We start from the raw sequence: 26,427 nt of genomic DNA on the forward strand, positions 1-26,427 counted from the left end.
TTTCCGTACGAGCTCTGATTTCCCTTATTTATCTTGGTGATCGTTCCCCCCTCCGTATGTAGATCGGTGTGAACAAAATATTTTAGCATTCAGAGGAGAAAGTTGGTGATTGGAATTTCGCTAGAAGATTCCGTCGCAACGAAAAACGCCTTTCTTTTAATGATGTTCAGCCCAAATCCTGTATCATTTCTGTGACACTCTATCCCATATTTCGCGATAATACAAAACGTGCTGCCTTTCTTCGAACTTTTTCGATGTGCTCCGTCAGTCCTATCTGGTAAGGATCCCACACCCCTTAGCAGTATTCTAAAGTTGGTCGTAACTAAATACACCTATGTATTTAGTTGAATTTACGGCTTCTAGATTAGACTGATTTATCATGTAACCGAAGTTTAACGAGTTCGTTTTAGCACTCATGTGGATGACCTCATACTTCTCATTATTTAGCGTCAACTGTCACTTTTCGCACCGTTCAGATATTTTTTCTAAATCGTTTTGCAGTTTGTTTTGGTCTTCTGATGACTTTATTAGTCGATAAACGACAGCGTCATCTGCAAACAACCGAAGACGACTGCTCAGATTGTCTACAAAATCGTTATTATAGGTAAAGAGCAGCAAAGGGCTTATAACACAACCTTGGGGAACGCCAGAAATCAGTTCCGTTTTACTCGATGACTTTCCGTCAATTACTACGAACTGTGACCACTCTGACAGGAAATCACAAAACCAGTCACATAACTGAGACGATAATCCATAAGCACGCAATTTCACTACGAGCCGCTTGTGTGGTACAGTGTCAAAAGCCTTCCGGAAATTCAGAAATACGGAATCGATCTGAAATCTCTTGTTAATAGCACTCAACACTTCATGTGAATAAAGAGATAGTTGTGTTTCACATGAACGATGTTTTGTAAACCCATGTTGACTGTGTGTCAGTAGACCGTTTTCTTCGAGGTAATTCATTATGTTCGAACACAATACATGTTCTAACATCCTGCTGCATATCGACGTAACGATGTGGGCATGTCATTTATTGGAGTACTCCTACTATCTTTCTTGAATATTGGTGTGACCTGTGCAACTTTCCAGTCTTTGGGTACGGATCTTTCGTCGAGCGAACGGTCGTATATGATTGTTAAGTATGGAGCTAATGCATCAGGATACTCCGACAGTAGCCTAATAGGTATTCAGTCTGGACCAGAAGACTTGCTTTTATTAAATGGTTTAAGTTGCTTTACTACGCCGAGGATATTTACTTCTACGTTACTCATACTGGCAGCTGTTCTCGATTCGAATTCTGGAATATTAACCTCGTCTTCTTTTGTGAAGGCATTTCGGAAGGCTGTGTTTAGTAAATCTGCTTTGGCAGCACTGTCTTCGATAGTATCTCCATTGCTACCGTGCAGAGAAGGTATTCATTGTTTTTTGCCGCTAACATACTTCACATAGCACCAGAATCTCTTTGGAATGTGAGAAAGAAGTGCTTAAGAGGGGAGAACATTTTTAAGCTGTATTAACTTAAAAAGTTATGCAGCATGAATAGCAGTTTAAAAACGTGAGGGAAGAATTAAATTCTTCGGCAGCGAATCAGTCTACTATCGTAATGGGTGTTCCATGGGGTAAACCAGGAACGACGAAGTGCTTTGCATACGATGGAAAATATCACCAGTTTATTTTGTTGCTGTATAGAGAGATGGTTTTGTGAGAGAAATGTCAGAAGAGACAAAAATTAAATTCGTGAAAAGACATCTTGAGGGCAACGCACAGTCATGGGCAAATTCAATGAATGCTTCATTTACTACCTATAAACTGTTAGAGAGTTGTTTCCAGAACAAATTATGGATTGAAGTGAAGCAAATGCGACTCTGAATGAGTTCCTAAAGAGACCAAGTTTCGTCCACTGAAATCGATAGGTGTGGGTTTTTGTGTCCGTGAAATGGCTAACTTGACGCAAATAAATCATCAGCTGGGAGTGTTGACGGAGGTTACGACGCTGAAGAGACGCTTACCTGAATTTTTACTGTGGAATATGGTCTACAGTCCGATAAATTCCAAAGATGAGTTTTTAGATTATACTAAGAAACCTGAACAGGCATTGAAATTCAAGCCATATAATTGGAACAGTGGAAATGGGTACCAGAACGGGAACTATAGTAACATCCACAATAATTGTAATGATCATAACAGAAATAATAATCACCATAGCAATAATTTTCAAAGGGGAAATGGAAATGAGAACTCTCACACCAGAAATAACAACCGAGAAAGAAAATTTTGGGCGGGGGAAGACGGCAGGAGCCTCACGAAATTCAGCGCCAGAATACGAGGTCAGGAAATTAGAGTTCGCGGGATCTTAGGTCGGGAAGTGTCGAAATAAACTGACATTTTAAAGAACACGTTATTTCAAAAATTCTGTGGGTGTCGAAAATTCGGAAAAGAAGCCACAAATGTTGGAGATGAAGGTTGTAATAAATAAAAAAAAAGGGACATCATTTTAAGCAGCGTAGCCGCAAAGAGGGTGCAAGAAAGATTGTACAATGTGTAGAGTAATTTGATACTGAGGATAAGGGGGTTGTGAAAGAGAAGTGAATGACGGAATGAATGTATGCCTGTTGAAAGATTCTGTGAGCAAAAGAGAGGCTGAGGTGGATCTGAATTTGATTTAGGTGGAATGTATGACGAATTCTAATGAAGCACTAGTCTGTAGTAACAGTTGTATGAATGTATCTAATTTTGTATCAGAGCAAGTAGGTGAAGCTGCCTGTGAAGGCGGCGAAGATGTAGTCCCGGCAGCTGGAGATGATTTTTGTGGTATATTAATGGAAGGGAATGAAGGTATTTGCGAAGGCCATGTAGCAATGGTCTCCTCAGCTGGCGATGCATTTTATTATGTATCAGCGAATGTGGGTGAGTTATTGTTAAAGGGAGGTAAATTTGATGTTTTCGGTGCTGAGTGTTGCGAAAGTTGAAGCTACTAATCTAGATATCTCGGAGGAAGGAATTTGTGCATATATTTCTATTGCTGGAATGAACCGATGGCTCTTGGTGAAAACATGAATTATGAGTGAATGTGAAAGGATGAATATGGAAGTAATGTGTTAGGGAGTAGATCAGAATGCAGACTGGCGGAGCAGCCTGAGAGTGGAGAAAATGAAATGGAGACAAATCCGAATTTGGTGTAATTCGAGACCAGTGTGAATTCTGGAACGGCGCAGTAGCAACAATTTAGATGTCTGAATTAAAGATTCTTATGAGTTATCGGTGGATATTAATGAAGTTAACTGTACTGAAGTTTGTAGTGTTTCGGGGGGAAAAAGTGAGGATTTGTTTAAGAGAGATGAAGTTTTAAGTTTTGTGGTTAGCTGTGAGAATGTTGTAGCTACTGATAGCATTACTTCAGAGGAAGGGAACAATAGATTTGATGCTTACGAGGATAATAAAACGAAGGACTCTGAGAGCGATTTAAAGCCTACAAATGATTAGGAATGGATAGGGAGAATATAGAAGTTGATACCGGGGAAAGTATTTGTTTCAGGGGATGATGTTTATACTGAATGGTACGCCAAGAAAGAAGGCGACTAATCCATAAATGGCTGGAGATGCTATGGCCAAATATTGAGGTCGTTACTGCCTCACTGGTGGGCACAACAGTAATATAAAGTTCGAGTAGCAAGAGGTCTTGAACAGAGGAAAGTCGAAACTGGGGTGGAGGAAGTGTTTAATGAATTGTTTGATGGTCATAATGAATTTCAGGTTTGAACTGAAGTTATAATGTGTACCATAAATATGGAAGAAAAGGAAGGGACGATAAAAATGATCCTATGAGGAAGAATGTTTCGAGACGGTGAATTTTAAAATGTTGATCCTGTAAGTTGATTAAGAAAGAAACTGTGCGTTTTTCCAACCAAAAAGCGGTGTTCCAACAGAAGTCACAAATTTTGACGGTAAACGTAATATTTCTTTGGTGAACGAGGAAAGTGGGTACGAATGAGAGCAGGCGAAAAAACGCAAAAAAGTGAGATTCAGGAGATACAAGAGGCTACAGTGGCAGAACTGGAGCTGGTAAAAGAAGAACGGCATGCGTATGATTATAAGTGTGTAAATAAATATATTTCGTGTGTAGTTTTAAGAATTTTGGGGGGTTATTTCAGTTTTGTGTAAGAGGGAATTTTGTAAATTTAAGATGTATTTAATAAAGTATGGATGCATAATTTCGTGCAAGAAGGAAGTGAATATAGGCCACACGACCCTTGATGCGCGGAGGTCAGCAGAACACAGTTAACTTGGTTATTTGCGAAAGAGAGGAAAGACTGTACTGTACGCTAAGTTTGGAGGCGAAATTTCAAGGGGTTGTTTAAATGTGTTACTTATAGTATTCTGGATTCGTTTCTAATGTAATATGCGTAGTTTATCTGTAATTATTCTTCGCACAAAATCTGGTGCATAGAGGCCGTCACACCTAATAAAAATATTAGCTGGTTGTGGAGGTAGAACATGGGCTTACGTGCAAAGTATAAATCACGTTTCTGGGGATATAGTATTACGTAGGACAATTATATAATGTATATTATTTTGGAGATTTATGTGTGTAAAGCTATGGGGATAAGTTCGTAATATGGTTATGAGAATGAGATCTCGGGACAAATCGTATTGTAATGCACATAAGAATGAACATGGGCTGACTTTATGTTCCAGCTATCCATTCAGATAAAAAGTGGAAGTTAAAGAGCGATTTCTGCGCAGGGTGGTATTAGTTTTAAGGTTTCTAATTACACACGGTAAACTTGTAGACAAAATATTAAAATGTTAGTTGATTTATTCGAAGAGCACCAGGACGAGTTCACCGCACTCCTCTGGCCACCAAATTTCCCAGTTTTCAACCAGCCGAGAATTTATGGAACCACCTCGATCTACCTTTCCGCGCCATGAGTCCTCAACCGAGAACTCCAGCGCAGTTGGTGGTGGCATGGGATCGGAGTGGCCCCGCATCACTATCGGTCCATCTAGACCCTCACTGACTGTCTTCATGCAAGGGTAGCAGTGGTCCGTGCTGCTAAATGTGATTATTCAGGCTTTGGACAGGCGGTCACATTAATGCGATAGGTTACTGTGTGTCAAAGTAATACTTCCAAGTTTCTTTAATCGTATTATCATCTGTAATGAGGTTTCCATTATTGTCCGTTAGGTAATTAGATGGTCCCCAATCTTTTTTCCCATTTTTCATCATTTCTTATGGAGTTTAATCATTTTCATGAACGTCCCTGGACTGTGCGGCTGGTCCCGGCGGAGGTTCGAGCCCTCCCTCGGGCATGGGTGTGTATGTTTGTCCTTAGGATAATTTAGGTTAAGTAGTGTGTAAGCTTAGGGACTGATGACCTTAGCAGTTAAGTCCTATAAGATTTCACACACATTTGAACATTTTGAACGTGAACGCCCTCTCTCAATTCGTCACTCCATTTGTTAAACTATTTCTCTCGTTCTTGCATAATAACTAGTCTTGCCTGATTCTTATTGATTCCGTGTAATTCCTTATTGTAGTCAGTCCGGTCTCGTCAGAATTTTCTAAACGTGTTGCTCTTGTTCAGGACTGCCAGTATTGCTCTCTCATTCCATTGTGGAGATTTCTTCCCTTTTCTTGCGCCGCTGATTCGCCTGCAGATCTCAGTTATTATAAGAATTTCACTACTTTATCACTGACCTTCAGTTTGCATGTCCTGAGGTTTTTCTCCTGTCCCCTACTCACTTTTTTTATCTTATTGAACCTGAAGCAGATAGTGGGCTGTTTTGATCGCTTTCCAAGGAAACATTAGACAGCACTTAAACATCCATTCTAAGAGTCTATTTTGCAGTTATTTTTCAATCAAAATACAGTCTATAAGAGATACACTTTTTGCATGCCATCCAGACCTTGTGTGATGTTTAGGCTTTTTGGTTTTGTTACCAAATGCTCCTTACCACAGAGCCGTTTCTCATACAGACTTCAAGGAGTATCATCTTCTGGGCTACGTGGACTCTGTACATGTAAGCCTAAGATACTCTCGTGCCCATCTCTTGCACTCCTCACTCTAGCATTCATACCATCCGTGATAATGTTTCTTTCCCCTCTTGCTCATTCCTTAGGTTAGTTAGGTTTAAGTAGTTCTAAGTTCAAGGGGACTGATGACCTCAGATGTTAAGTCCCATAGTGCTCAGAGCCATTTGAACCATTTTTGAACCCAGCGGGTACACGCCTTTGAGTGCGCCAACTGGTAGACAAGTGCGTCAACACTACCAATAGAGACATCCAGCTGAGCAGTGAGGGGTCTGATGTGATCCGTCGATCACCTCGACGAAATTAATGGAGACCGCTTATAAAACATTAATACGACCTATTCTTGAGTACTACTCGAGCGTTTGGGATCCCTATCAGGTCGGATTGAGGGAGGACATAGAAGCAATTCAAAGGCGGGCTGCTAGATTTGTTACTGGTAGGTTTGATCATCACGCGAGTGTTTCGAAAATGCTTCAGGAACTCGGGTGAGAGTCTTTGGAGGAAAGGAGGCGTTCTTTTCGTGAAACGCTACTGAGGAAATTTAGAGACCCAACATTTGAGGCTGACTGCAGTACCGTTTTACAGCCGTCAACTTCTATTTCGCGGAAAGATCACAAAGATAAGAGAGATTAGGGCTCGTACAGAGGCATACAGGCAGTTATTTTTCCCTCGTTCTGTTTGGGAGTGGAACAGGGAGAGAAGATGCTAGTTGTGGTACGAGGTACCCCCCGCCACGCACCGTATTGTGGATTGCGGAGTATATATGTAGATGTAGATGTAGAAGTGTCCATATGTATCAATATTGCAGGAGTCAGCTGTATGCGGCCAGCCAGCACGCTGGAGACAGAACAGGTTTGTGCAACCTTGTTGTGATGATGACAAACGCCTCGCCGCAGGTCTCCGCAGACATTCTGCAAGCGCCAATGAATATCTGCGATTCTCTGGTTTTCCACCAAAAGAAACTCAATGACAGCTCTCTGCTTGGGACGCACCTCTGTTACAGACAACAGTCTGAAGGCTACATATAGCGCCGCCATTTATCGAAACTTTACGAAACTGTAGGCGCTGAAGTGGGAATTTTCCACTATGTCCCACAACAACTTCAGCATTTTTTTCAACCGAAACTGGCCGACAAGAACGTTACGTTGCGATGCGTTACTTACTGAAAACCCCTCGTACTTTTTAAGCATTCTACTATAACACCGCTATCACATACACTATATATCAATGTTTCATTTTCCAGCGTTGTCAAACATAGCGGAATACATATTTCACCGCGAGGTGACATGATACTGATTGACAAGTGAGATATTTCACAGTCATATATCAAGCTGTCGGGCCACTATAGTGTCACAACTGCACTTATCAATGTGTCCGACAGCGTTAAACTGGCTGAAGATAGACTACGTCAATCCTTCTTGATACGCTGACTGAAAAACTGGAAATTTAAGGTGTCTCTATCACAGATGACAAGTAATTTGAATCGTTTTACACTGTGCTTTCCAGTATAACGGAGGGGACGCGAAAGGCTCTATAGAGAAACATGACGTCATTTGTACCTCAAGGTTCAGTGTAGGAGTATTACTCATAATAATGGAATATGTTTATGTTTCCACTTTGTGCATGTAGATGAGCGATCTTAAATTACACCTTAGCGCTACGCTACACCAGGAAATCGAACCGCTTCTTTTGATTCGATTAACGAAGGTGTTCAACTTGTGTATGAAGACCAACAAAACAATGCTTAAGATGAAGTCTGCTGACTCAAAGGCATACCCAAAGTCCCTCAATAAAACAGCAATTAACAACTGGTAGAATCATTTCCTTACGTTGTTCTAACTAGTGCAATAAGCTCTTCCAGTGACTCGTTTCAAGATTTTCTTTTATAGAGTGAACTGATGAGTAGGTGTAACCGTCAATTTACGGTTACTGTAAGCATGTATATCTATTATTTTACTAAAAAGTAGAAGAAATATAGGGAGGGATGTGGAGCAAATTATACACTGAAGTGGCAAAGCAACTGGTATTGTCATGCGTATTCAAATATAGAGGTATGTAAACAGGCAGAATAAGGCGCTGCGGTCGGCAACGCCTATGTAAGACAAGTGTCTGGCTCAGTTGTTATATCGGTTACTGCTGCTACAATGGCAGGTTAGCAAGATTTAAGTGACTTTCAACGTGGTGTTATAGTCGGCGCACGAGCGATGGGACACAGAATGTACGTGGAAACGAGAAATAGATATTTTCCGGTACGACCATATCACGAGTGTAGCGTGAATATGAGGAATCCGGTGTAACATCAAATCTCCGACATCGCTGCGGCCGGAAAAAGATCCTACAACAACGGAACAACTAAGGAGAATCGTTTAACATGACAGAAAAGCAACTCTTCCACAAATTTCTGCTGATTTCAATGCTGGGCCGTCGACAAGTGTCAACGAAACATCACCGATATGGGCTTTCGGAGCCGAAGGCCCACTCGTGTACCCTTGATGACTGCACGACACAAAGCTTTACACCTCGCCTGGGCCCGTCAACACCGACATTGGACTGTTGATGACTGGAAACATATTGCCTGGTTGGACGAGTCTCGCTTCAAATTGTATCGAGAGTATGGGAGTGTACTGGTATGGAGACCACTTCATGAACCCATGGACACAGCACGTCTGCAGGTGATTGTTCAAGCTGATGGAGGCTCTGTTATGGTGTGAGATGTGTGCAGTTGAAGTGATATGGGACCCCTCATACGTCTAGATACGACCCTGACACGTGACACGTACGTAAGCATTCTGTCTAATCACCTGCATCCATTCATGTCCATTGTGCATTCCGGCGGACTTGGGAAATTCCAGCAGGACAATGTGACATCCCACACGTCCAGAATTGCTGCAGAGTGACTCCAGAAACACTCTTCTGAGTTTAAACACTTCCTTTGGCCACCAAACTCCCCAGACATTAACATTATTGAGCATAACTGTGATGCTTTGTAACGTGCTGTTCAGAAGAGATCTTCACCCCCTCGTACTGCTACGGATTTAAGGACAGTTCTGCAGGATTCGTGGTGTCAGTTCCCTCCAGCACAGCTTTAGACATTAGTCGGGTCCATGCCGCGTCGTGTTGCGGCACTTTTGCATGCTCTCTGGGGCTCTACACGATATTAGGCAGGTGCACCAGTTTCTTCGGTTCTTCAACGTATTTGTATGATGGTATTGCTGCAATGACAATGTTGTCGTACAATGGCAAATTTCAGTTTCACGATTGGAACAACATTTCATTTTAAAGAGAAAACAGGCACTGCATTACTTTTGAATCTGAGAGTGTGATCTGATTTAGCAGTCTTTCAAGAATCTCTGCATTGCTTACACTTCACTTTGTTGCAGGATTTCGATATGTGTTATGTATTTGCAACAGGCAAAAATAAAGATCCTGTGCGGTTGTAGCTGTCGTCGTAAGCTTGATGTAGAGAAATTGTAGTTCAAGAATGTGCTGGATTTTGAAATACGCGGCACTGACGTGTTTATGGAATATATTCTTATGTACTACGTATTACTCCGTGGCACTTGTAACACAGTTCCAGATCAGTAATTGGCTGATACGAAGCATTTCAAAGCTTATTCAGATGAAAGCAAATGATCAAACCTAATATCGTGCTCACGCATTTTTTCACCAGTGACCCATCGGTTTGTTTCTATCACACGGGGGAAAACTGTGTTAGTTCATCGACGCATAAAAGTAGAGTGCACAGTTTACACAGCTTATTCTTTTCTTTCTGCAGTTCAAACGATACAGTGCACAGATTGTTTATTTTTATTAGCGAGTAAGCCCATTATGACTACGCAAAGTACTTAGAATTAGTCAATGCCTTCTTTGGTGACATATTTCTTTCGTTCTCTTCCTGTGTGCTCCCTTTCTCTTCAGACCAAGTCTTTTACTTTGGATTTTCCTCTCGGTAACTTGTCACGTGTGAATTCTGGGCATGAAGATTTCACCGCTTGGCCGTCTTCTGGAGTAATTCTTCGCAATTGTAGATCAGTTTTGATCTCGCCAACCTACTTCATCCCGTTGTGGCTTTGCTTCTACTGTAAAAACAAAATAGACCATTGCCGGCCGATGTGGCCGAGCGGTTATAGGCGCTTCAGTCCGGAACCGCGCTGCTGCTACGGTCGCAGGTTCGAGTCCTTCCTCAAGCATGGATATGTGTGATGTCCTTAGGTTAGTTAGGTTTAAGTTGTTCTAAGTCTATGGGACGTCGACCTCAGATGTTAAGTCTCATAGTGCTTAGGGCCATTTGAACCATTTGAAAATAGGCCATTTGTAAGTTAGTCTGGGTTCATTTTTGTGATCTTAGCCTGCGTTGCAAATGTCTCTATGGATATTTGTGTACTTTTTTATTTTCTAACGGCTTCTCAGTGGGCATGTTTCGTTTATATAAGTTTTAGACCTAGAATTTTTCTTACGATTTTTCGTTCTTTTTTCTCACTGTTTTCAGTGTCTGTTTCCCTTTTTAGAGTAAGTGTTTCTAATCCATAGAGGCATTCTGAATTAATTTCTGTTTAGTAATGTGTTAATTTTGTGCCTGAAGATACAGATATTTTAGCTGAGTCGATATGCAGATTTCATCTTTTGGCAGTTTACTATTGTTTCAGTTTCATTTTCTTAATGGCTACACTGAGATATTTAAACTGTGGAAGCTTCATCACCTGCCTAAAGCATCATTCGACGGCAGCAAGGAGCCATTTGCTCTCCCTGCTATTCATGTCAACCTGCAATACGGGGAAGCGCTAATAATCTTTCCTCGCATGTCATAACGTGGCGAATTAATTACTCCCTTCTCCCCGATCTCCTCTTTCCTTATCGATTCTCTCTCTAATAGTAGCTGTAATCGAAATAGGATTTGCTGTGTACCAATAACGCGCTAGCGACGTAACCCCAGAGGTTCACTAGTCATAAAAGAGTGCAGGTATTCCAGCCAAATTATGTAGAACATTTCAGTTTTCAGGCTATTTAAACATGGTTGGCTTGTGTGTGGCTGGCCTTTTACTGATTATTAAACAGCACAGCAGCTGAAATTTAATTAAAACTAACATAATAGTCTTCGCAATTTCCCATGTTACTACTGAAGCGTACTTAAATTTAGCTTGAAAGTTAACATGTCGGTCTGCTACACTACGCTTTTTACTGGTTCTTAATGAAACATTCATTTATAGTGGAAGGAATATCCAGAAGTAAAGTGATCATACGATCTACTACCAGATTCGTTCAGTTGAGGTCGTTACCTTCATTGTATATAGAGAGGCACAGAAATTTCTGTATGTTGCAAAAAACTTCATTTTTTGCTATATTTTCTCGTCGATAGCTAAAATTTTGGCTCTGACTGTGGTATCATTGAAAGAATGTATTCGTAAATTCAGTTTTTTCCCCAATCTCTTCAAAAATTATGTTACTGAATCTATAGTCTCCAGATGTATATAATATATCAAGACAGTAGAAAGGTAATACCTGCATTGTTTATTTCTTAGTTTAGAACTTACATACTAAATGGAAAATTAATATAGCAAATACAGTATTTCATCTGTTGTTTCAGATGGTTATAGCGACGGTGGCATGGTTTGCCACCACCTCAAACGCACATTTTGGAGGAGGTAAACGACCTCTAGACCCCGGATTTAGCAAGCCTGTCAAAGATCCAAACTATGACAGACCAGCCAGTGTAGGAGATCCAGGTTTCACCAGGCCTGCCAAGTACCCAGAATACAACACACCAGCCAGTATTGGAGACCCAGGTTTCACCAGGCCTATCAAAGATCCAAACTATGACAGACCAGCCAGTGTAGGAGATCCAGGTTTCACCACGCCTATCAAGGACCCAGCCAGTATTGGGGACACAGGTTTCACCAGGTCTGTCAAGGATACAGAATACAACAGACCAGCCAGTGTAGGGGACCCAAGCTTCACCAGGCCAATCAAGGACCCAGAATACAACAGACCAGCCAGTGTAGGAGACCCAGGCTTCACCAGACCTGGAAATGTAAACTCTGGACTCTTGCGACCAATTGGTCAATGATCTGGCAGGCAGCAGTTAGCTCATCATTGACTTTCTTCGCCTGCCTGCGACTAAATAATGCATATTATGTCAATTAACTGCAACTTTCATTATGTACAATAACATAATAAATATTTTGCAAAATCACTTAGTCTAAATGTTTGTTTCACAGTGGTTACTTTAATCGAACTAGAAGCTCAAAAGGGTAAATTATACTCTAATCTCATAGCAGACATACTATATTTTATAATTAAATGAAACAATACTACAAAACCTGCTTATCAAATTATTATAGTTTCTCCCTTTTCCTTTCCCCACTCAATACACGCATTCTACTTTAGAGCTAATAGAAACTATTTGAAAGGAATCCTGATGGAACGAATATGGAGCCTCTCCATAAAATATGCTTGAAAGCTACCAGTCACGCAATAGTAGTAATGAAAACACACTGAAACTCAGGACAGATCGATCCCATTATATGTTGTACCTCAGTGTAAACAGCTCTGAACATAGTTTGTTCATACATAATGTAAAATACTGTTTACTGTCAGGCTGGATAGCACTTTTGCTTTTCTTCGTGGACAGTTTTAGTAAAGGATAGTAATCATCAGATATATATTACATCAGTCACACTGTAAGTCGTCAATTTTTCATGTCATATGCATTTAATCGCTGAACTCATCGTCTCGTGTGTTATACAAAAGTCTTAATACAAAACTCGTTACTAAACACAATGAAATTTCTAGTTTCCTGTTTAATTTCTTGTTGATAAGTTACAGTATCTGCAAAAGTTTTCCAGGATGGTTTCTGTTACCTGAAAAGTTACTTGATTAGTTTGCTGTAATAAAGTAATGCCTCCTTGTTTGCTGGAACAAGCTTTTTATTTTTTATATGCAGTTGCTAATTATTTGTCACAGAATTTTGTTAGCATTTGTTAAGTATGGACACCTATGTAGTGACCCATTAACTAAGCAGATACGAGAACAAAGAAAATGAGAATATAAAATCCTGGATCCCTAGAAACGTAGTTAAGGTATGCCGTAGGCTACACATCTAATATTTGCACTAACTTAATAGTTTTTGCTAGGAGTCTGTTGTAATTCTGGGGTTAATAAATGATCCCACAAGAAAATTGCTTTTTATTAAAAAAGTGAAGCACAGTAATAAAGTGTTGTAGCAGTTAACAAAATACTGACGAAATAGTAGATAAAGTGACTTCTTTTTGAGACTACAACTACTTAGGTCCCCCGAACTGTTCCATAGTTGATTACTTGCAACCTCTGAAACTACCTGATGGATAGAGGTCGTTTTCTAGTAATTGGCTGTCTTCTCATGCTCTCTCTCGCTCTCTCTTTCTCTTCCACACACACACACACACACACACACACACATGTAGTCTATAACGGGGGCCTACATCTGTATCATGACGAATTACCAACTATTCAGTTGCATAAGGGAAATAAAGTAATTTTTTGGCGTTCTGCTTTCCAAGTGTCACGAGTTGCTGCAAAGCTGTTTCGTTCAACAGGGGACCACTCTATACAGCGATAATCGAGAATACGATATAGCAATAACGAACACGCATCTCTTTCTCAATTTTCTCCGCCCAAGGACTGGATGTTGTGCTGTCCTCATCATCATCTTATCATCCTCATCGACTGCAGGTCGACGACGTGGCGTCAAATTGAAAGACCGGCACCTGGCGAACGGTCTGCCCGACGGGGGACCCTAGCCATACGATTAAGTAAATGAATCAATTTCTCAGATTGAAATGGTGATTGCGTTCATCTCCGCCTCATATGGGTCCAACACCGAAAACGACTCAGCTGGTGTAACCAGTGTTTCAACTGGTCAGTGAGAACTGGTTAAAGTGCTGTTCATGCGATGGATCAAGGTTTTTACTCCACCACAGGGGCAGACGTTTATAACCCTCAGCATTCAACAGAGCCGTACTGTCGAGAACCTGTGCCCTTTGCAGAACTGCCAAGGCTGCACCTCCTCCTCCCCCTCCACCCTCAGAAAAACAACGTCTATTAGAATTTTTCTACATACCTTTACGAAATATTGTGGTTTGTAGGGAAGGTTTAATAAAAATGAAGCATTATTTGAAAATATTACCTAAATGAGCTATGCTGATTAAAAGATACAGATAGCCACGACATTAGTGCAACCACAGCGAAGGAGTGTCTGTGAAGAGGCAGCACTAATTCGTGGTTCCCGAAGAGGGGCAGCAGCCTTTTGAGTATTTGCCGGGGTAAAAGTCAATATGATTGATCTGACCTTGCAACATCAGCCAACATTGTCTTGTTGTAATGCGAAAGGCTGAAAGCAAGGCAAAACTATGGGCCTGACTTTATTCTCCCAAGGACAGGCTGCTGCACTTACGATTAAATGATGATGGCATCCTCTTGCGCAAAGTATTCTAGAGGTAGTGATTTCTCATTTGGATCTCTGGACTGGGACTATTCAGAAGGATGTCTTCCTCAGGAAAAGCCAAGGGCTGCGCGGGGTTAGCCGAGCGGTCTAGGCGCTGCAGTCATGAACTGTGCGGCTAGTCCCGGCGGACGTTCGAGTCCTCCCTTGGGCATGGGTGTGTGTGTGCTTGTTCTTAGGATAATTTAGGTTAAGTAGTGTGTAAGCTTAGGGACTGATGATCCTAGCAGTTAAGTCCCATAAGATTTCACACACATTTGAACATTTTTTGAAATGCCAAGGAATTCGATGGGTCGGAATGTAGGATATTCGTTCTCTTAATAAGGCAGGTAGGTTAGGGGATTTAAAAAGGAGAACGGGAGGTTGAAGCTAGATATAGTAAGAGTAAAGTGCAGCAGCTGGAAGATCAGGACTTCTGGTCATTTTAGTACAAAGATATTGAAACGTCCCCTTAGAAAAATTACAAATGACTGTGCTTAAACTGACACACAATATTTTTTTAGCGCAACGCAATCTGACTTTCAAAAATCCCTACAAAAGAATGGCCCTGACTAACATTAACCTATACGTTTCACAAATCACTTACCTCACAAAAATCTTCGTTACTCGAACTACTGCAGTACAGCGAGCGCCACTACTGCCAGCTAAATAAAAGATTCAAACTATAGAAGGCACTAACTACTGATAGGGATAGTTAGCAAATGAAAGATATTAATAGAGAACAAACAATAATGTATTTACCTTGATATCATCATATATAAATATAGCAGTTCATGACAAATTTCAAAACTCCCTCTCTCTCTCCCCACATCCACCACTGCTGGCGGCTCACCTCCAACTGCGCAACGCTACGCGCTGTTCACATCCAGCTGCCGCTGCCCAACACTACAATGGCAGACAACAATGCAAACTAGCCACAGACTGCACACAGCACAGCCAGTGATTTTCATACAGAGGTGGCGTTACCAATAAAAAAACCCTAAACAGCCTACTTACAATATCAACACAAAATCGGACAGGAGTACCTAAGTCTCAAGTAGGCGTAAAAATAAATAAGAAAACAGAAGTGCCGATTAGCTACTATGAACAGCATACCGAATGCATTATTGTAGCCAAGACAGTCATCAAGCCAACAGCCACCACAGAAATACAAGTTTATATGGGTGCTAGTTCTGCAGATGGTTAAGAAAGTTACACAACGTACTATGAGACAAAAGAAATATGGAAGAATGGTAGGAGAACATGGACCAAGGACTGGGGAGGGGGAAGGGATGAAAGACGTGGTTGCCTTTAGAATTCGGCACAGAGCATAAATGGATCAACGCTAAGGTTTAAGAATTATGTAAAAGGTCGTGTAAGTGGAAGACACTTGAGGACATCGAAACGTTTCTGAAATATATAATGGAATGACGGAGATTTCAGAACCAGATTTTGAAATGTAAAACACTTTCAGGGGCAGAACTGGACTCCAATCATTGTATTGTATGTATTGTATGATAACCGGGTTCCTAGAAACGACAGAGAGGCTCCGTCCCCGCCGCAGCCACAGTGGTCCACAGCCTCACGACGACTGTTGCAGTCCACTTCACCCCTCCGCCACCCCAAACTGAACCAATCTTTCAGCGGACTCCAACCATAATTTATCGGTTATAAACTGCAGTGTAAAATTGAGGAATTTGCAGAAAGGTGGGAAATTAAAGAGATGGAACCTGGCTAAGCTGAAAGAACCACAGGTTGTTAAGGGTATCAGAAGGAGCATTAGGCAACGTTTGATAGAAACAGGGGAAAGGAAGACAACAAAAAACGACTGGGTAGCTTTGAGAGATGAAATAGGGATGGCATCAAGGAATTACATAGGTGAAAAGACAAGACAGTAGAAAACTTTGGATAACACGTGAGATACTGAATTTAACTGACGTAAGGGGAAAATATAAAATGGTAGCAAATGAAGCAAAAGGGAATAAATAGAGTGTAAAAAATGGGATTGAAAGACAATGCGAAAAGATTAAGCGGGAAGGTCTAGGGGATAAATGAAAGGCTGTAGAATCACACATAACTAGACGAGAGATAGATGCTGCCTATAGGAAAATTGGAGAAAACAGAAGCAACTTTATGAATCTCATAAGCTCAGATAGCAAGCCAGTGCTATGCAAAGAAGGGAAAGCTAGAAGGTGGGAGGAAGATATATAGGGCCTCTACAGGGGATATTAACTTTAAGACTATATCATACAAGGGGCGAACAAAAAGTTTCCGTTTGAGAGCGTTACTGCAGTGTGTATGCAACGTAGAGCGACTCTGATGGGGGTTTATATGCACCGACACGTATGCAAGGGATCGGTGTGGTATTCGGTTCTTTCCAAGATGCGTGCGATAAACGCGAAAACGTGAACTAGGTGACATCATTACCAAATAGGTCCAAACAGAACCAACGTTATGTTATTCTTTTCTTGGCTGGCGAAGGACAAACACTGGTAGACATCTATCGGATAATGAAGAATGTGTATGGGGGAGGGGCTGGGGCAGCATGTCTACCGAAAACCGCCATTGTGGGATGGTGAGTGACAAGGGGTGCTGCTGCTCCATGCCAACTCACTGCCCCACATCGCAATTGTCGTAACGCGTTAAGTTAGGCCAACTTCAGTGTGAGACACTCGAACACCAGCGCTGCAGTCCTGTTCTCTCCCCATTCGATAATCGCGCCCTTGGCTTCTTAGAAAAGGCTTTGAAAGGTCGACGATTCCTGTTTGACGAGGATGTGCAACAGGCAGTTACAGACTTATTCACTCAGCAGAACACCCTGTTTTACCTGACGGATATTATTGGGAAAGCCACCCATGACAAAATTATTCTACCTGGGACTCAGACTTCAGACATGTGTGTAGTTATCAGTTTTCAAATTTTCACTCGAGGTTTTGTCTTGTGAAGTTGCGGGCATTTATCTGTAAGTTTTATGATTTGAAGAGATGAAATTGAAGGTGAATATGTTTTTAAAGTTTTTCAAAGGTCTGAATTATTATTTTTGCTTTGATGGCAGAGACACAAAAAAGGTTTCGTAAAGGTGAGAGGAGCGAAAATGTATGCAGAGAAAGAAATTTCGAATTTAAATGTTGTGAAAACGCGTCAAAATAGTTGGGATTAAGATAAAAGATAAACGAATGGATAAAAATTTTTTGATGGTTATTTATTAACCAGTCGTGGATAGCTACAGATAGTGAGAGTGATTTGTTCCAGTGTTACTTAAGGTTTGGCAATACAGATAAGAGCAATATAAGCAGTATTTTTTAACTTTCAACAAACACCAATCCACGGCGTACATTTTGCCCGAAATGTTCCGAGAAAGGATATGGTTCTCACAAGGCATTTTTGAATAGAGGAACTAGCATCCAAAAGCAGTGAAGACGACCAACAAACATGTTTTTCAAAATATAAGTGATGTAAAACGATTCGGCGACGCAGCAACAAACAGGGGGGGGGGGGGGGGGGGGAGGGGGTTAAGAGTTATGGATCGGGAATGGTGTTGACGATAACACTTCTTATAAGAAGATCAGCAGTGATTTTCTCTACAAATAATAAGTAAAGCTTGAATGCAGGAGCGAGAAGATGGAAGGAAAAAAGGAAGAGAACGTGGGTTAGGATGAAGTAACTGAAGTTGCTGGACTGTTCTGATGCTATTTGAATTGTTTGAACTCTTGTACATAGCCTCTTGAGTTTCCCGTAACTTTGATTTGCATTGCTTCAAGCACACTTTAATCCGGAACAACTAGTAACAGGGAGCTAGCAATCTGAGTGCTACTTAACCCAGCGACTTACTTTATAATGGACAGAACAATTTATTATTATTATTTTCAGCTTTTCCTCATTACAGAGGCTTATCTCCAACATAATAATTTACCTGGAAATAACAATACAAACAATAAACGTTCTTAAACTATACTCTCAAAATATTTCTCCATGTGTTTCGATCTTGCGTGTCCTCTTCCTCTGCGCCCATTCTCCTCATTGTGTGCTGTACATTTTGGAGCCAGGTGGTCACAGATCGTCCTCTTCTTCTTCTCCCCTCCGGTTCCCACTCCAGTATCAATTTTGGTATTCTGGCTTCCTCCATTCGTCGTACATGCCCGTACCATTGTAATTTCTTCCTATCCATTACGTCATATATTCTTTCTTTTATTTCCATTCTTCTTATTACTTCGGTGTTCCTTATCTTTTCTTTCCTGGAGATTCTTGCCGATCTTCTCCAAAAGTCCATCTCTAGAGCTTGTAATTTTTTAATGTGCTTCATGTTAATTGTCCAGGTCTCCGTTCCATACAGAACCACACTCTCTAATATGGATTTGTATATTAATTTTTTAGTTCTGCTCATTACATTCCTGCTCCATAAGACTGAGTTAAGCATCCCAATGACCCTCCGTCCGCTACTAATTCTTTTATTGATTTCTGACTCTGATTTTCCCTCGATTTCTAAAATGGATCCCAAATAACAGAAAGTGTTTATCTTTTTGATTTTCTTTCCTTCAATGTATAGCTCATCTGAATCATTAGTCAAGTATTCTGTATTTTGGTAATTAATCTTCAAACCACAAGTTTTGTATGCTACTGCTAGTTGATTGCACATATAGTTAGCATCCTCCCCATCTTGTGCTACGACTACTTGATCATCAGCAAATAATAAATGATGTAGGTAAACTCCATCTCTTATTTCTAATCCCATACTATTACATTTACGAGACCATTTTCTAAGGCTAATATCTATATAGATTTTAAATAATGATGGTGACATGGGACAGCCCTGTAAAAGGCCTTTGCTTGTTCTAAATTTCGGTGAAAGTTTATTACCAACTTTCACTTGGCAAATGTTATCTTTATACATCTGTTGTATTATTTTAATCAAGGAAGGGTTTATGTTTGCCATATGTAGTGCTCTCCAAAGTAATTTTCTTGGAACAGTATCATACGCTTTTTCTAGATCTATGAAAATTAATCCTATACTTTTTGATTTTTCCCTATGTTTCTCCAAAATCTGTCGTAATGTGAAAATATGGTCTACACATGATCTCCCAGCCGTGAATCCACATTGTTCTTCTTGGGTTCTAAAATTTTTTTCCAGTTTGTTTTTAATTACTTTCGCAAAAATTCTCATTAATGTGTTTGTAACACAAATTCCTCGATAGTTTGAACAAATTTTGCGATCCCCTTTCTTAAATATTGTATTAATGTAACCTAGCTTCATTTCGTTGGGTATTGAATCTCCATGTATCATTTTGTTGAAGAGCTGTGTTATCAGTTTCACAATTTTGTCACCACCATATTTCAGACACCCCAGATTGATATTGCCTGGTCCCGGTGATTTACCATTCTTTCCTGTTCTCAACGCCTGAAGTACTTCACTTTCTAAAATATGGATCTCATCATCTTCATGTCCTTTTTGTTCCCCTGTTCCTTCTTCTAGATATTCTTCTCTGTCCTCATTTAATAATTTTTGGAAATACTCTTCCCATTCCTTTTGTGTTATCAGTTGGAGATTAGTTTTGCTTTTTGTATCCTGTCGAAGCCCTTTCAATACTGACCATGCTTCTTTTGCTCTCCCAAATCCTAATTTGCTATTCACCTTGGCACATGTTCTTTCCCATGCTTCATTTTTTGCCATCCTTATTTTTTCGTCACTTCATTCTTCTTTTCCTTGTATATTGACCTTGTTTCATCCGATTTATCATTCAACCACTGAAGGAACGCATTTCGTTTTTCTCCAATGAGGACCTCTAGTTCCTCTGACCACCACTCTGCTGCACGGTTGTGATTGCTATCTTTTTTACCCAACACCTCTGTTGCTATGATTTTCACATTAGCTTTTATATAGTCATATATTTCCTCTGTACTTCCTTCAAATGATTCAACCAGTTTCCTTTCCATACTGGCCGCAAAGAGTGTTCTGATACTTTCGTCTTGTAGGCTGTCAATATTAAAAGGTAAATTTTCATCTTTCTCAGTCTGGTTCGTTTTATTTATGTTACTTGTATCACTCCTTGCATTCTTCCATGGCCAGAAAGACTTCATTTTAAATAGATAGTGGTCTGATCCACACTGGGCTCCTCTATAAGATCTGACGTCTACTGCCTTGAAACTACTTGTTTGCCTAATGATAATATAATCTATTATAGAACGAAGTTCTTTGGTGTTCTGTTGCCAAGTATATTTATGAATGTCCTTATGTTTGAAAAATGTGTTGGTAATTTTTAGATCAAATTGTTCACAAACTGCAATCAATCGTTCTCCATTGTCATTATATTCGTCCTCTCCATGTTTTCCTACTATTCTACAAGATTCTCTAGTTCCTACCCTTCCATTCAGATCTCCCATGATAATCAGTTGCTTTCTTCTTGGGATTTTTTCAATAGTCTCCCTGAGGGTGTCCCAAAATGTATCTTTCTCCTTATCTTTTGTGTCGTTCGTGGGTGCATATACGCCAATAATCACAACTTCCCTAGCAAATAATGTCATTTCAACAGTTATTATACGTTGATTGATGAATGTCCAATTTGTGATTCTTTCTTTCCATGATTTTTTTATCATAATGGAGACTCCTGCTTTGGCTCTTACTGCTTTTGATACCCCACTCCAGATATGTACATAATTATCCAGTTCTTCTTCTCCTTGGCCTTTCTTGGCCTTTTCCTTAAATATTTCAAAAGTGGAAAATACTGAAAAATTCCAAACATTTGGAGAATTTTTACATGTGATACGTACTTCATTCTTTTCGCATTACGGACATAAATAAATAGTAAATATTGCCCTCATTTCATTGGTGATTATGTTTTTATTACATTACAAGCCCCCCCCCCCCCCCACTAACCATGGACCTTGCCGTTGGTGGGGAGGCTAGCGGGCCTCAGCGATACAGATAGCCATACCGTAGGTGCAACCACAATGGAGGGGTATCTGTTGAGAGGCCAGACAAACGTGTGGTTCATGAAGAGGGGCAGCAGCCTTTTCAGTAGTTGCAAGGGCAACAGTCTGGATGATTGACCAATCTGGCCTTGTAACACTAACCAAAACGGCCTTGCTGTGCTGGTACGTCGAACGGATGAAAGCAAGGGGAAACTACGGCCGTAATTTTTTCCGAGGGCATGCAGCTTTACTGTATGGTTAAATGATGATGGCGTCCTCTTGGGTAAAATATTCTGGAGGTAAAATAGTCCCCCATTCAGATCTCCGGGCAGGGACTACTCAAGAGGATGTCGTTATCAGGAGAAAGAAAACTGGCGTTCTACGGATCGGAGTGAGGAATGTCAGATCCCTTAATTGGGCAGATATGTTAGAAAATTTAAAAAGGGAAATGGGTAGGTTTAAGTTAGATATAGTGGGAATTAGTGAAGTTCGGTGGCAGGAGGAACAAGATTCTGGTGAGGTGACTACAGGGTTATAAACACAAAATCAAATAAGGGTAATGCAGGAGTAGGTTTAATAATGAATAGGAAAATAGGGATAAGGGTAAGCTAATACAAACAGCATAGTGAACGCACTATTGTGGCCAAGTTAGATACGAAGCCCACGCCTACTACAGTAGTACAAGTTTATATGCCAACTAGCTCTGCAAATGACGAAGAAATTGAAGAAATATATGATGAAATAAAAGGAATTATTGAGATAGTGAAGGGTGACGAAAACGTATTAGTCATGGGTGACTGGAATTCGGTAGTAGGAAAAGGGACAGAAGGAAACGTAGTAGGTGCATATGGATTGGGGCTAAGAAATGAAAGAGGAATCCGCCTAGTTGAATTTTGCACAGAGCACAACTTAACCATAGCTAACACTTGGTTCAAGAATCATAAAAGAAGGCTGTATACATGGAAGAAGCCTAGAGATACTGACAGGTTTCAGATAGATTATCTAATGGTAAGACAGAGATTTAGGAACCAGGGTTTAAATTGTAAGACATTTCCAGTGGCAGATGTGGACTCTGACCACAATCTATTGATTATGACCTGTAGATTAAAACTGAAGAAACTGCAAAAAGGTGGGAATTTAAGGAGATGGGACCTGGATAAACTGAAAGAACCAGAAGTTGTACAGAGTTTCAGGGAGAGCATAAGGGGAAAATTGACAGGAATGGGGGAAAGAAATACAGTAGAAGAAGAATGGGTAGCTTTGAGGGATGAAGTAGTGAAGGCAGCAGAGGATCAAGTACGTAAAAAGACGAGGGCTAGTAGAAATCCTTGGGTAACAGAAGATATATTGAATTTAATTGATGAAAGGAGAACATATAAAAATGCAGTAAATGAAGCAGGCAAAAAGGAATACAAACGTCTCAAAAATGAGATCGACAGGAAGTGCAAAATGGCTAAGCAGGGATGGCTAGAGGACAAATGTAAGGATGTAGAGGCTTATCTCACTAGGGATAAGATAGATACTGCCTACAGGAAAATTAAAGAGACCTTTGGATATAAGAGAACCACTTGCATGAATATCAAGAGCTCAGATGGAAAGAAGAGAAAGCAGAAAGGTGGAAGGACTATATAGAATGTCTATACAAGGGCGATCTACTTGAGGACAATATTTTGGAAATTGAAGAGGATGTAGATGAAGATGAAATGGGAGATAAGATACTGCGTGAAGATTTTGACAGAGCACTGAAAGACCTCAGTCGAAACAAGGCCCCCACAGTAGACAACATTCCATTGGAACTACTGACGGCCTTGGGAGAGCCAGTCCTGACAAAACTCTACCATCTGGTGAGCAAGATGTATGAAACAGGCGAAATACCCTCAGACTTCAAGAAGAATATAATAATTCCAATCCCAAAGAAAGCAGGTGTTGACAGATGTGAAAATTACCGAACTATCAGTTTAATAAGTCACAGCTGCAAAATACTAACGCGAATTCTTTACAGATGAATGGAAAAACTAGTAGAAGCCGACCTCGGGGAAGATCAGTTTGGATTCCGTAGAAATGTTGGAACACGTGAGGCAATACTGACCCTACGACTCATCTTAGAAGCTAGATTAAGGAAGGGCAAACCTACGTTTATAGCATTTGTATACTTAGAGAAAGCTTTTGACAATGTTGACTGGAATACTCTCTTTCAAATTCTGAAGGTGGCAGGGGTAAAAAACAGGGAGCGAAAGGCTATTTACAATTTGTAGAGAAACCAGATGGCAGTAATAAGAATCGAGGGGCATGAAAGGGAAGCAGTGGTTGGGAAGGGAGTGAGACAGGGGTGTAGCCTATCCCTGATGTTGTTCAATCTGTATATTGAGCAAGCAGTGAAGGAAACAAAAGAAAAATTCGGAGTAGGTATTAAAATCCATGGAGAAGAAGTAAAAACTTTGAGGTTCACCGATGACATTGTAATTCTGTCAGAGACAGCAAAGGACTTGGAAGAGCAGTTGAACCGAATGGATAGTATCTTGAAGGGGGGATATAGGATGAGCATCAACAAAGGCAAAACGAGGCTAATGGAATGTAGTGGAATTAAGTCGGGTGATGCTGAGGGAATTAGATTAGGAAATGAGACACTTAAAGTAGTAAAGGAGTTTTGCTATTTGGGGAGCAAAATAACTGATGATGGTCGAAGTAGAGAGGATATTAAATGTAGACTGACAATGGCAAGGAAAGCGTTTCTGATGAAGAGAAATTTTTTAACATCGAGTATAGATTTAAGTGTGAGGAAGTCATTTCTGCAAGTATTTGTATGGAGTGTAGCCATGTATGGTAGTGAAACATGGACGATAAATAGTTTCGACAAGAAGAGAATAGAAGCTTTCGAAATGTGGTGCTACAGATGAATACTGAAGATTAGATGGTTAGTTCACGTAAATAATGAGAAGGTATTGAATAGGATTGGGGAGAAGAGAAGTTTGTGGCACAACTTAACTAGAAGAAGGGATCGGTTGCTAGGACTTGTTCTGAGGCATCAAGGGATCACCAATTTAGTATAGGAGCGCAGCGTGGAGGGTAAAAATCGTAGAGGGAGACCAAGAGATGAATACACTAAGCAGATTCAGAAGGATGTAGGTTGCAGTAGGTACTGGGAGATGAAGAGGCTTGTACAGGATACAGTAGCATGGAGAGCTGCATCAAACCAGTCTCAGGACTGAAGACCACAACAACAACAAAATGGAAGTATCTCTTGTAAAGTGAAGCGAAATCGACTCTTGCACTAGAAAAAATTAATAATTCCAGCTAAAGTGCGTGAGGACAATTTGAACTACATAATTTTTCATTGTTTCTGCACCATCTAAACACAGTACATGACGTTTTGTACAAAGCATTTGCCTCTAAGTTGGATAGAAATGAAGAAAACGTGTTCTGTGTAACGTTTCACAAACAGAAAGCTACAATAATCAGTCTCTTAAGGCAGCTGCCCGGATATTTCCTTTCGAAAGGAAATGGCTAATTTCCATCCCCATTCTTCTTCAATACGTTTGTGCTAAGTCTCCAACAATCCCCTCAACGATGGGACGTTAAACTCGAATTTCCTTTTAGTACCCTGAGTAGCTATTGCTAGATCAGGAAGTGACGTAGTCAGGTGCTTATAGATGTGCACAAATACGAGTATCAAAATCCACGCTGTATGGAATGTGTTCCGCAGCCGTTAAATAGCGCATCGCGGAGAATTCTTACAGGTATCATGATCTTCTTTAAGGTTACACTCCGAGGCATTCTACATCCAGGAAAACAGTTTGAATTCTTGAACTTTTTCATCCAGACACACGAAGCCAATTCTATGGATGTTGCAAACTGTAATATCTTCCTAAGATTGCCTATCCTTTCCAAGACAGATAATTATTATTTCGTGCCGAACGTGAACTCCGAGAACGGCTTCGTAAACAAAAGAGTGGTGTAGTCATAAAATGAACGAATAATCCTAGTGGAGGCCACTAGAGCATGCGCTAGACCTCTCTCCATCAGATATTTTCGCGTAATAATTTAAAATAGTAATGTTTCTTCACTGTCATGAGCATGGGTCCATAGCACATACTTCGAAGACCTCTTTTGCTTACTTGTTATCCTGGATCCAAGTGAGGTTGTTCCATGTGTTACTTGGGCTGTGGTATGTTCCAATGTAGGAAGACAGTTAGCCTTCATGTCCTATAGTAGCTGACGTTCAATTCGAACGTCAGAAGTACGTTTAGCTCTACAGCGTCACAGTACTGTCATTGTGCGACGGGCGTTCATTAACTAATGCAACACACTTTTTCTGAAAGTAGGTTGGTTTTATTGGGGATTCCATTACACTACGTTATTCCCAACTCTATTGGCTACAAAACTCCATTTTTCAACATAATCAGCGCTCAATATGGCGGCGTTACGTCATCTTTCCTGGAGGGCCTGTATGTACCACCTGCTGGTCGACCTCGGTGCCAACAACTTGCTGAATCAATAACCTCCCCATCATCCATGTACTGCTTCACGCGAAGTGCATACTCTATTGGGTCAAACAGATACAAGTCGGAAGGTACGAAATCCGGGTTGTAAGGAAGATGACGAGGACCGGTCCATTGTTGAGATAATGACAGACGCCTTGCACGCCGTATCACCGTGCTTTTGTTCACTGCCAGGTCTCCGTAGACATCCTGCAAGCGCCTATGAGTATCTGTGATTCTGTGGTTTACCACCAAAAGAAACTCAATGACTGCTCTTTGCTTGGAAGGCACCTCCGTTACAAAATCATTTCGAAGGCTACGTATAGCGCCGTCACCCATCGAAACCTCATGAAACTATAGGGGCTGAAGCGGAAATAATCCACAAAGTCCCAAAATAAGTTCTGCATTTTTTCAACGGGAATTGGCCGAGTAAAAGGAAAATGTGTTGGGTTACGTACTGAACGCCCCTCTTACATTCACGACATTCTTCTATGGTACAGTGAATGCTTTCACACTTGGTTATTTCGAAATATACTGCTCCATTAGCCCCCAGGCCC

At 40.7% G+C, this 26,427-nt stretch overlaps 1 protein-coding gene across 1 annotated transcript in view; it reads left to right on the forward strand.

The window, feature by feature from the left end:
* LOC124613384 overlaps positions 1 to 26,427 on the forward strand; it is a 98,159-nt gene that overhangs the window by 69,972 nt on the left and 1,760 nt on the right. The window contains exon 2 of the mRNA XM_047142087.1: positions 11,616 to 12,059. Coding sequence (XP_046998043.1) covers positions 11,616 to 12,059 — 444 coding nt within the window. The remainder of the gene's footprint in view (positions 1 to 11,615; positions 12,060 to 26,427) is intronic.

This window comes from Schistocerca americana, chromosome 4, assembly GCF_021461395.2.
Source record: "Schistocerca americana isolate TAMUIC-IGC-003095 chromosome 4, iqSchAmer2.1, whole genome shotgun sequence".
In the NCBI taxonomy this organism is placed as follows: domain Eukaryota; kingdom Metazoa; phylum Arthropoda; class Insecta; order Orthoptera; family Acrididae; genus Schistocerca; species Schistocerca americana.